The 12,627-nt window shown below is 44.9% G+C and overlaps 1 protein-coding gene across 2 annotated transcripts in view; it reads right to left on the bottom strand.

Annotated features, from left to right (window-relative positions):
- LOC137536561 (uncharacterized) overlaps positions 1-12,156 on the bottom strand; it is a 41,737-nt gene extending 29,581 nt beyond the window's left edge. For both annotated transcript variants that reach the window (XM_068258803.1, XM_068258804.1), the window contains exon 1: positions 12,075-12,156. In XM_068258803.1, the coding sequence (XP_068114904.1) occupies positions 12,075-12,131 (57 nt within the window). In that variant the 5' untranslated portion in view covers positions 12,132-12,156. The remainder of the gene's footprint in view (positions 1-12,074) is intronic.
- Between the last annotated feature and the right edge of the window lie 471 nt (positions 12,157-12,627).

The raw sequence follows: 12,627 nt of genomic DNA, 5'->3' as shown, positions 1-12,627 counted from the left end.
CTCTTCCGTAGGCATTGCTGCCTTGCTGGCTACCTTTTCAGCTCTGGTGGAGCTTCAGTCATGTGTAGTCAATGATGATATTACAGTCACAGAAATTTCCGAATTTGAATCCGAGTCTTCTTTTGAAAGTCCAGTGCTTGAGACCATTGCTCGTGATGATTCTCTGCCCAGTTCTGGTTTTGGCTTCCTCGTGCCGGACTTTGAGGTTGGCAGTTCCCCGACATGTCCTGAGGTTTCTCCTGTGCTGGTGTACCCCAGTGTGCTCTGTGACCCAGAAAGCCCAAGTGTGCCTCGGCTACCAGCGTACTCAGATGCTTCCTCGGTGGAGACATGCTCTGATTTAGCCTGCCTGCTTGCATGCCTAAAAGTGGTCCCTGAAAGTCTTGATGGGTGTCCTCGTAATTCTGAATCCGGAATTGTCATTGGTTCCATGGGGGTTCTTGGTAATTCTCCATGTGAGCCTGGTGATTGTTCTGCCCTCTTGGGATCTCTGTGGAGCTTCAAAAGGTTCTGGGAGATTCCGGGAGAAATTTTGCTTGGTCCCCTGGATAAGATCAACGGTGGCTTTTGTGTTGTAAGGGACACTTCGAACAGGTATTGTGGCAGGTTTGGTATTTTCGGACGCTCCTTGGAAGGTGGTGGGTATTGTCTGGAGGGTTTCGATGGCTTCTTCTCTGGCGTTCACAGTCCTGATGGGTGTTATACTGAGACTGGTGGTACTGATAGGCATGTTTCGGTGGCTTCTGTTTCCGATGAGGTCGGTTTCGGGTGGACTGACTCTGGAATTGGACCTTGTCGGGCTGTCCTGACCTTCATGAGTCTTCAGTTTGAGTCTGTTGCTAATAGCAGTTTTGAGGGTCGTCTGGAATTCGACCCTGGAGGGGGGGGTACTGTGATGATTTGCTCAGCTGCCTGTGCAGGCAGCCAGCCTTTTGACCATTGTGTAGGTTTGCATGCTGCAGGACTCTGGAAAGAACAGCTTCTGTCAGTTTTGCAGCTTGTGCTTGCAGAGGAATTTGCATACGTTGTCATGCAAATTGCCTGGCCACATTCATTGGAGGCGTGTACTATAAGTACTATGTCTTTCCCACAATGCTTCGCTGTTCATAAGGATTTCGTCCTATGTAACACTCCTGGTGGAGTGTCAGCCTTGCTCTCTGTTTGAACATCAGCTTAGAGTAATTCCTAAATCTGCGCTAGGCAGATTTCCCTAGTGCTGTTAGGATTGTATTATCTGTATTGCCTGTTCTGTCTTGTCTTGCCTGTTTGCCATTGTCCTGTCCCTATGGTGGTTGACAGGAAATGGTTCTGATCTCTGTTCTTGGAGTATAGCTGGTGCAGCGGTTGCTACCAGCTATCTCTCCTGTTCTGTCTCCTGGGATCGCACTAGCTACTTTTTGCTAGCGCTGGGGATCCTTCTGTTCTGTCTCCTGGGATCGCGCTAGCTACTTTTCGCTAGCGCTGGGGATCCTTCTGTTCTGTCTTCTGGGATCGCGCTGGCCACTTTTCGCTGGCGCTGGGGATCCTTCTGTTCTGCTACTCTGTACTTGGATCGCGCTAGCCACTTTTCGCTAGTGCTGTGGATCCTATCTCTCACTTGTCCCTGCTTTCGTGTGTCTGTCTGCTACGCTTGCTGGAGGCTCGGTGAGGTAACCGTTAAGCAAGCGCTCGCGTCCTCTGTTTCATGTTTGTCTGTTAATGGTTAGTTAGGCGTGCTTGTCTCTATTGTGCTTATCACGTGGAGACCGCGCATAACCGCGTGCACTGTTGCGAATGAGTGCGGTGTTCGCGGTTAGCTAGCATTTGTTATTTTCCGTATCTCCTCATTGTATTATTTGCTGTGCCTTTGCTAACCTCGTATTCTGTTCTGATCTGCCTTGTGTCTTGTCTGGCGATCGCACCTCTCGCGATCGCGTTCCTATTTCATATCTGCTGTTGTGTGTGTGCGGTTGCAGGGTGGCGACTGGATTGGCACACACACATACAACCTGTCCCTTTGCTCAATCTCATTCGCATTCGCCTCTCTTGCGATTGCGTTCTGCGTTTTGTACAATTCCTGTCTGGCATTTGTGGAGGTACAGAGGATTGGTTCCTCTGCACTCCCCAGCGCCATCTGCCGACAGGAATTTTCCCTCTACGGGTGCGTAGCACCTTTTGCTGGGTTCCTGCAAATTATACGCTTGTGGAGGATTTCCGCCGTGTCAGCGCACGCGTTGTGCGCTGATCACGGGGAAGGTTCCACAATCGTTACACCCTGCTTATTAGAATGTTATATTTTATATTGGATGGTAACAGTTTCCAAGGCGTGTGGAGAATTCCTTGCAAGGAGTAGAGGGCCACCATTTCTCTATCCAGTTGTGTGGATGTATACAAATGTGTACTACCTATCCAATCTCTGATGTGTCGAAATCTAGCAGAGAGATTATAACTTCTAATGTCTGGGAAGTTTCATCCCAATTGGGGAATAGTAGCCTTTAATTTAATAAGGGAGATTCTGACCTCCAAAGAAATTTAATGAATGCTGATTCCAGTGTCTTTATAGCTTTATTTTTCAACAGCAAGAGTGTCTGTAGTGGGTAAAGATGTCTAGCTACACTAAATATTTTTATATTGAGTTGTAGTCTTCCTGCCAGAGACAAGGGAAGATGCTCCCATTTCGTAATATCTTTAAGGATCTTTAGAATCAGAGGGGCATAACTTCAGATTATAGAGCTGATGAATTTGTCTGGGCAGTTTTATGCCCAAATAGGTGATGAAAGAATTCTTATAGTTTATTTGAATTTTCGTTAAATTTGGAAAGTGTTTACTGGCCATTCTCTGTGAAAGAAAGAAAAGCTCACTTTTATGAAAATTTATAGCAAATCCTGACGATTCTCCAAAAAGTTTAATATGCTCTATTACTTTACTTACATCTCTCTCCGGATCTGCTAAAAAAAAAAGCAAGATATCGTCAGCAAATAATGCTGAATACAGTCGGCTTTTTCCCACTGCTATACCCTCAAATATCCTGTTCTGTTTGAGGGGGCGCGACGGGCTCCAGAGCCAAATTAAACAGAAGTAATGCAAGGGGGAACTCTTGTCGCACTCCTCTCCCCAACTTAATTGGGAGACCATTTATACCTGCCAAGGAGATTCTTGCCTGTGGATGAACATGCATGAGGCCTACAAAAGACATGACATTTCCCTCAAAGCCAAACTTCTCCATTACCTTTACCGTCCATGACCATTCAATGCTGTCAAAGGCCTTCTCGGCGTCTAGCGCCAAGAAGGCCCCCCCCTGATGGATTCACTCCCGAATTCAGCCTGCTGTTCTCTAACACCGTTAAGGCCTTTCTAATATTGATTACCGCACTTCTCTCTCTGATGAAACCCACTTGAGAGTCACTCACTAATCCTGGAAGAAAATTGGAAAGCCTGTCGGCCAATATCTTTCACAGTAACTTAAAATCTAGATTTAATAGTGAGATTAGCCATTATAGTGAGATTAGCCTATATGAGGCTGGGTCCAACTGATCTTTTCCTGGTTTCGGCAGTCATTTAAAGCAGTAGGATCAGCCATACTATGCCAGGGGAAAAAACACATATATAAGTACATAAATATTTGATCTACTTACATAACACTTGTATTGTACTGTCCACGTTTTGATTTCAGTGAATGTTATATAGTAAATTACGAGAATTCTGTTCCTGGTGGGGGCCATGTCTTTTGCCCACAGTTAAGGCTAACTCGTGATGTCATTTCTGCCCTTTACTTTTTTTCTCGTCTCCTCCAATCGCTGAGTCACCTCAGCCTTGCTTGTAAACACAAGTGAGTAGGGGATTAGGTTTCAGATAAGAAGCTGGCAGGAAAATAAAGGGAAGAGGAGGAATAGATTATAGATAAAAAGAACCCCCAGCATGCAATTCTTTGGCACCGACTACTAAAGGGCCAGTGTTCCTTAAGTATGTGATAACTCCAAATCGTAACAGCAGAAAAAGTTTTGAATGCAGGATTAACATCTTTATCACTTAATACACTCAGATCAGTTGCTGTTGAAATTTGATTTTTATGGTGACGATACCGCTTTAATAAACGCCTCATTTGTCGTAGGAGGGAATTCTTTTTTTGTTGAATACTATATTAAATGATACAGACAATGGAGTCCTTCATGGGAAGATTTACCTTGCTAAGAAAAGACGTTTAGGTCTCAGATTCAGGGGTGTTGGACGTATATAATCTTTTATAATAGCTGTAAAAGATATTGGCAATTTTTTCCCTTTCTTGTACTAGGGTTCCTTCAGAAGTCTTCAATTGTGGGATGACAAATGGGGGGTTTTTAGCTCTAGTCATGTTTGCTAACAGTTTTCCTGAATTATTTCCCCACCTAAAGAATTTAGCCACACCAAATGCCCTAAAGGTTTTGTGGTATCTTTCTAGACTAATGTCGCAGTCTTTCTTGTCCTGGAGCCATTTTCTTTGTTTTCTCTGGAGGGATCTGCTTTAAATAAGACATATGAACTCTTAGCTTTAATACTCGCTGCCATATAGTTCTCCAACGTTTTCTTTTTGTAAGAGGATTTTTGTATTTGCCCTCTTAACACCGCTTTCGCAGTTTCCCAATAGAATAGCGGTCTTTTCAGGTGTTGCTGATTATTTGAATGATAGTCTCTCAACCAGCATACCAGGTCTGCATGAAATTGCTCATCTGTATAGAGATAGGAAGAAAATCGCCACGTTCTGGAAGCGTTTTTCAGGTTACAATTTAGTTGAATTGTTACAGGGGCAGGTCAGATGAAACTATTGCCTGAATGGATGCTTCCTGTATGGCTGTAATGGCATTATGGGAGAGTAATACTAAATCTATGTGTGAATGGGTATTATGGACTTGGGAAAAGTGGGTAAAATCCCTTTCCCATGGATGTAGATGACGCCATCCATCTATTAACCACTTCAGCCTTCAGTCGTTTTCACTTTATGCATCCGAGCAATGTTCACCTCCCATTCATTAGCCTATAACTTTATCACTACTTATCACAATGAACTGATCTATATCTTGTTTTTTTCTGCCACCAATTAGGCTTTCTTTGGGTGGTACATTTTGCTAAGAGCTACTTTACCGTAAATGCATTTTAACAGGAAGAATAAGAAGGAAACAGAAAAAATTCATTATTTCTCAATTTTCGGCCATTATAGCTTTAAAATAATACATGCCTCCATAATTAAAACCCACATATTGTATTTGCCTGATAGTCCCGGGTATTACACCGTTTAAATTATGTCCCTATCACAACGTATGGCGACAAATATTTTATTTGGAAATAAAAGTGCATTTTTTCTGTTTTGCATCCATTACTTTTTACAAGCTTATAATAAAAAAAAAATATTTCATCTTTACATAGATATTTAAAGAGTTTAGACCCTTAGGTCAATATTTACGTTTTTTTTTATTGTAATTTTTTTTATTTTGTATTATTAAACATTTTATTTGGGTATTTTCGGGAGGGTGGGATGTAAATAGTAATTTTTTTAATGTAAATATATGTTATATAGATTAGGTGCGGTAGATCTGTATGGACCCCAACTATTATGGATCCAACACATGTATTTTCCACTATCAAGGGGCGGATATGGGTACAACCAGCACACAAAACAATAGAATACATCCAGAACCATAACAGTGCATTATTCCACAACATGAAAGGAGAGGATTCCACCACCAGTGTAGAAACCCACTCCCCTCTAAATAAACCTTCTGTCTCTTTTTCCTGTTTACACAGCAAACCTTCACTACGTATTGACTCCCTTTTTTCCGAAGGAGAATAGTCCCATCCTATTAAAGTAAGAATGATTAATAACAAAACAGTCAAACCCTTCAAATGTAAGGTTACATGCCTGTCTAAACATCACATTGTTGATGCGATCTATCATGTCGTCCTCGTGTGTAGAGTATCACCTCTTCCTCTACATGTAGAGACTCCACCACCCTCATAAAGTTAGGAGAAACTTGCTCAACCAATTGCCCTCTTTTTTTTTTTTTTTTTAAACAAAAAATGTTTTCCCCTTATTGAATTATATAAACAGATTTTAGGTATAGTTAGACTCAGTAACCTCCCGTTAAGTCCACGATCAGTCATTTTTAGGGGAAAAAAAACAAAATTATTCCTTGGAATCAGTCACCCCAGCTTGACGACTCCTGACTTGAGACAAAGTCTGTTGACTTCTCCGTAGACTGATCAATTGTGCGTGATTTTGCATTTCCTGGTGACTTATTCGATTTTGAAGGACTCTGGTCGGTATATATATTTGTCTGCCTCAGCAGGCGAATTGAATGAAATAGAGGTCCCATCCAGTGGATAGATGACGAGAGGGACAGAGGGAGCTATGTATACACATATTACACAGATCTGTCCATCAGTCCTGAAAGAGGGACACATGAGGAGGAAAGAGGGACAGAGGGAGCTATGTATACACATATTACACACATCCGTCCATTAGTCCTGAAAGAGGGACACATGAGGAGGAAAGAGGGACAGAAGGATCTATGTATACACATATTACACAGATCTGTCCATCAGTCCTGAAAGAGGGACACATGAGGAGGAAAGAGGGACAGAGGGAGCCATGTATACACATATTACACAGATCTGTCCATTAGTCCTGAAAGAGGGACACACGGGGAGGAAAGAGGGACAGAGGGGAGCTATGTATACACATATTACACAGATCTGTCCATCAGTCCTGAAAGAGGGACACACGGGGAGGAAAGAGGGACAGAGGGAGCTATGTATACACACATTACACAGACCTGTCCATCAGTCCTGAAAGAGGGACACATGAGGGAGGAAAGAGGGACAGAGGGAGCTATGTATAAACATATTACACAGATCTGTCCATCAGTCCTGAAAGAGGGACACATGAGGGAGGAAAGAGGGACAGAGGGGAGCTATGTATACACATATTACACAGATCTGTCCATCAGTCCTGAAAGAGGGACACATGAGGAGGAAAGAGGGACAGGGGGAGCTATGTATACACATATTACACAGATCTGTCCATCAGTCCTAAAAGAGGGACACATGAGGAGGAAAGAGTGACAGAGGGAGCTATGTATACACATATTACACAGATCTGTCCATCAGTCCTGAAAGAGGGACACATGAGGAGGAAAGAGGGACAGGGGGAGCTATGTATACACATATTACACAGATCTGAACATCAGTCCTGAAAGAGGGACACATGAGGAGGAAAGAGGGACAGGGGAGCTATGTATACACATTGTAATGATCGCTGCTGCAGCAGGCATTGCTGGAAGTAGTAGTGCTGCAGCTCAGGTAGTTCTGATCTCTTTTCATGCAAGCTGCATAGCTTTGTCGGCCTTTCCCTGCTGTCAGCTTGTGACTGATTATCATTCACCTGTGTGGGAATCTGCATGTCTGCTCCCATTGGATGACCTCAGTATAAAGATCTGCTTCCTGCAGGGTTTCCTTGGGTTTTCATAGCTTCAGTTTAAGCCTGTCTTGCTGTCGCTTCAGCCCCGATCGTGTTTCTTGTTCTAAAAGATACTTTGCTGGTTTTGCATCATATATTGGTTCATTGCCCATATATAGGCATACCAGCACGTTTATTATTTTCCTTGTATTCGTGTTACGTTGATACATCAGTGTCGCTGATGTATACGTACACGAACTGTTTATATCCTGTGTGCAGTTAGTCAGCTCTCCAGCACGTTTTGGTAGTTTGCGCGTATCGTGAGCACCCGTGCTGAGCTAGTATCCTGCTCCTGGTCCTGTTCGTGGATTGCGTTCATCTCTGCGAGGAGATAACGAATCCTTCTGAATCCTGTCCTGTTACCGTTTGTGGATTGCGTTCATCTCTGCGAAGAGATAACGAATCCTTCTGAATCCTGTTCTGTTACCGTTTGTGGATTGCGTTCATCTCTGCGAAGAGATAGCGAATCCTTCTGAGTCCTGTTCCCTGTATTACTCCAGTCCTAGTCAGCGTTCCTGCTTATGTCATATATCGGTTCATTGCCGATATATACATATGTTAGTCAGACGTTACAAATAGTTTCATTGATAGCTGTAATTGTAATACGCTAGGAAAACATACTTATTGTATATTTGTCTGTGTTACGTTCATCTATCTTGATCCTGCTATTTCCTGACTATCCTGTCCTGTCTTTGTGAGGCATGCCATCGCTGCAATCGCATTGGCTGCCTCATTCCAGTCTGTCTTGTTTTGGACGCTTGCTGTCGCTAAGTAGCCGCTAGCTAGCAAGCGTTCATTCTGTTTACCTGTCCTGATCTCCTCAGTTCTGGTTTATGCGCTCAGCGCTACTTTGCGCTGAGATGTTATAACGAAAGCATTGTTTGTGGCTGTCAGATCTGCACCGGCTCTGTGCGCCACAATCTCCTATTGGAGTCAGTCCTCCCCTCCACTATACTAGGGATAGCCTGTTTCCTTGTGCTAGTGTGTGTACCTCCTCCACGTCAGCTCATGCGTTGCATGCTGACTGTGGAGAATACACCACCAAGCCTCACACACATATTACACAGATCTGTCCATCAGTCCTGAAAGAGGGACACATGAGGAGGAAAGAGGGACAGGGGGAGCTATGTATACACATATTTATTATTATTATTATTATTATTTGTATTTATAAAGCGCCAACATATTACGCAGCGCTGGACATTAGTTTAGATTACAGACAATATTTAGGGGTGACATACAGCAATATGACAATACAGGAATACAAGAAAACCAGATCATGCAGCACAGTATGAGTACAAGGTAATGCTTAGTCAGTCACTGGATGGAGCATGGAGATTAGGCAAGTTAGGTTCACTCAGATGCATAGCATGGGTGCACAGTAATGGAGGTGCATGATCAGGTAGGACACAAAAGGAGGAGGACCTTGCTCAAAGGCTTACAATCTAGAGGGAGAGGTAGGGACATGAGAGGTTGGGGACCAGAGTTCAGCTGTGGGTTTAGAGCAATTGTGAGGGGTGGTAGGCCAGAGTGAAAAGGTGAGTTTTAAGGGCCTTCTTGAAGGTCTTGAAGGAAGGGGCTGCCCTAATGGGTGGAGGTAGGGAGTTCCATAGTGTTGGAGCGGCTCTTGAGAAGTCTTGGAGGCGTGCATGGGACTGGGTGATGGTCAGGCGAAGTTCATTGGAGGAGCGGAGTGAGCGGCTTGGTGTGCATCTCTGAGTAAGATCAGAAATGTAGGTTGGACAGGTTTTGTGGACGGATTTGTAGGTCAGATATCTTGAATCTGATTCTGGACTAGATAGAAAGCCAGTGGAGGTATTCACGGAGGGGAGCTGCCCTGGTGGAGTGATGGGAGGAGTGGATAATTCTGGCTGCCGCATTCATGATGGACTGCAGTGGGGCTGTTCGGGTCATAGGGAGACCAGACAGAAGGGCATTGCAGTAGTCGAGGCGGGAAATTATGAGGGCATGGATGAGGAGTTTGGTGGTGGCAGAGGTCAGGAAAGGGCGAATCTTACAGATGTTACGAAGGTGGAAGTTGCAGGTCTTTGTGAGGTTTTGAAAGTGGGGAGTGAAGGAGAGTGTAGAGTCCAGGGTGACACCCAGACAGCGGGCTTGAGAGGTAGGGCGAATGGTAGTGTGGTTAACAGTGACCTGCACATCTGGGAGGTCCAGGGATGACCGGGGTGGGAAGATCATAAATTCCGTTTTGTCTAGATTTAGTTTCAGGAACCTAGCGGACATCCAGGAGGAGATGGCAGATAGGCAGGAGGAGACCTTGTCCATGGTAGTGGTGGATATGTCAGGGGTGTGGAGGTAGACTTGGGTGTCATCTGCATGCAGATGATAGTTAAAACCCATGGAGGCGATAACCTTGCCAATGGAGGATGTGTATAGGGAAAACAGTAGGGGGCCAAGGACCGAGCCTTGGGGGACTCCCACTGAGAGGAGGTTGGGGGTGGACAAGGACTCATTTAAGGAGGTCGTGAAGGAGCGGTTGGAGAGGTAGGATGAAAGCCAGGTCAGTGTGAGATCGTGAATGCCCATGGACTGGAGGCACTGGAGGAGTAGGGGAGGTTGGCCCTAGAGCTGCGCAGCTGCACTTGCAGCCAGGTGGACTGCGCAGCCGCGGCCAGAGGAAGCAGCCATCTTTGGAGAGGCAGGAGAGCCCGACCCAGGCCGTGGGTCGGGAGCTGGCCCGAGGTGATAATGAGCGGGGGGACCCGGCGAATCGGCACGGACGGCTTCCTCCTTGCCTGAAACGACGATGCAGGTAATTAACTTTTTTCCTCCGTTGGCCTCGTAAGTCCTTGAAAGAGGGGCACATCAGGAGGAAAGAGGGACAAGAGGAGCTATGTGTACACACCTTACACAGATCTGTCCTTCAGTCCTGAAAAAGGTACACGAGGAGGAAAGAGGGACAGGGGGAGCTATGTATACACATATTATTATTATTATTATTATTATTATTATTATTTAGTATTTATATAGCGCCGACATATTACGCAGCGCTGTACAGAGTATATATATATTGTCTTCTCACTAACTGTCCCTCAAAGGAGCTCACAATCTAATCCCTACCATTGCCATATGTCTATATTATGTAGTGTAAGTACTGTAGTCTAGGGCCAATTTAGGGGGAGCCAATTAACTTATCCGTATGTTTTTGGAATGTGGGAGGAAACCGGAGTGCCCGGAGGAAACCCACGCAGACACGGAGAGAACATACAAACTCTTTGCAGATAGTGCCCTGGCTGGGATTCGAACCAGGGACCCAGCGCTGCAAGGCGAGAGAGCTAACCACTACGCCACCGTGCTGCCCACAGATCTGTCCATCAGTCCTGAAAGAGGGACACATGTGGAGGAAAGAGGGACATGGGAGCTATGTATACACATATTACACAGATCTGTCCATCAGTCCTGAAAGAGGGACACATGAGAAGGAAAGAGGGACAGAGGGAGCTATGTATACACATACTACACAGATCTGTCCATCAGTCCTGAAAGAGGGACACATGAGGAGGAAAGAGGGACAGAGAGAGCCATGTATACACATATTACACAGATCTGTCCATCAGTCCTGAAAGAGGGACACATGAGGAGGAAAGAGGGACAGAGGGAGCTATGTATACACATATTACACAGACCTGTCCATCAGTCCTGAAAGAGGGACACATGAGGAGGAAAGAGGGACAGGGGAGCTATGTATACACATATTACACAGATCTGTCCATCAGCCCTGAAAGAGGGACACATGAGGAGGAAAGAGGGACAGAGGGAGCTATGTATACACATATTACACAGATCTGTCCATCAGTCCTGAAAGAGGGACACATGAGGAGGAAAGAGGGACAGGGGGAGCTATGTATACACATATTACACACATCTGTCCATCAGTCCTGAAAGAGAGACACATGAGGAGGAAAGAGGGACAGGGGGAGCTATGTATACACATATTACACAGATCTGTCCATCAGTCCTGAAAGAGGGACACAGGAGGAAAGAGGGACAGAGGGAGCTATGTATACACATATTACACAGATCTGTGCATCAGTCCTGAAAGAGAGACACATGAGGAGGAAAGAGGGACAGGGGGAGCTATGTATACACATATTACACAGATCTGTCCATCAGTCCTGAAAGAGGGACACATGAGGAGGAAAGAGGGACAGAGGGAGCTATGTATACACATATTACACAGATCTGTCCATCAGTCCTGAAAGAGGGACACATGAGGAGGAAAGAGGGACAGGGGGAGCTATGTATACACATATTACACACATCTGTCCATCAGTCCTGAAAGAGAGACACATGAGGAGGAAAGAGGGACAGGGGGAGCTATGTATACACATATTACACAGATCTGTCCATCAGTCCTGAAAGAGGGACACAGGAGGAAAGAGGGACAGAGGGAGCTATGTATACACATATTACACAGATCTGTGCATCAGTCCTGAAAGAGAGACACATGAGGAGGAAAGAGGGACAGGGGGTTGGATTCCCAAATAGGGACAGTCCCTCTGAAAGAGGGATAGTTGGCAGCTATGCATGCGATAAAATATAAGAGTGATAAAATCTACATATGATTTAATCACAAAATGATTACCTCCTCCTCTACCAGCTTGATGAATATCTCCCGTCGGATTCCTTCCACCTCATTCATGGCTGTTCACTTCCTTTTAGTATGCCCTCCCCCTTACTCTTGTTTATGCGTTCCAGTCTTTCTTAGCTGTGCGTTTCACCTGATAAGTACGACTTCGCCATCTTGTGGTTAATAAGGTAACTGCAGCCTTCACTAAAATCAGTAATTGCTGCTCTTTATGTAGTTTCCCATTCAGGGTAGTAGAGATGGGTAGTTCGGATCTTTTCAATGACCCGGATGATTCGAATCGGATCATTGAAAAGATCCGGATCTTTGATCCGAATCTCAGATCATTTTACTACGGAAGCATTCGGGTGCAATGACTAGCAGGACAGGAGAAGGGGAGGGGGGTGGACACACAGAGAAGGGGAGAAGATGGACAGAGGGCAGGGAGTGGACAGAGAAGGGAGGAGGGAAGCAGAGAGCAGAAATGTTTGTTTGCACACAATACCCACATGCTGCAATCATACGCTTTACATATATTTCACCTATATGTGCATCTGTGTACTTTGAATTG

The sequence above is a fragment of the Hyperolius riggenbachi genome, chromosome 10 (assembly GCF_040937935.1).
Source record: "Hyperolius riggenbachi isolate aHypRig1 chromosome 10, aHypRig1.pri, whole genome shotgun sequence".
NCBI classification, from domain to species: Eukaryota; Metazoa; Chordata; class Amphibia; order Anura; family Hyperoliidae; genus Hyperolius; species Hyperolius riggenbachi.
This window is presented reverse-complemented; position numbering and strand designations above follow the sequence as displayed.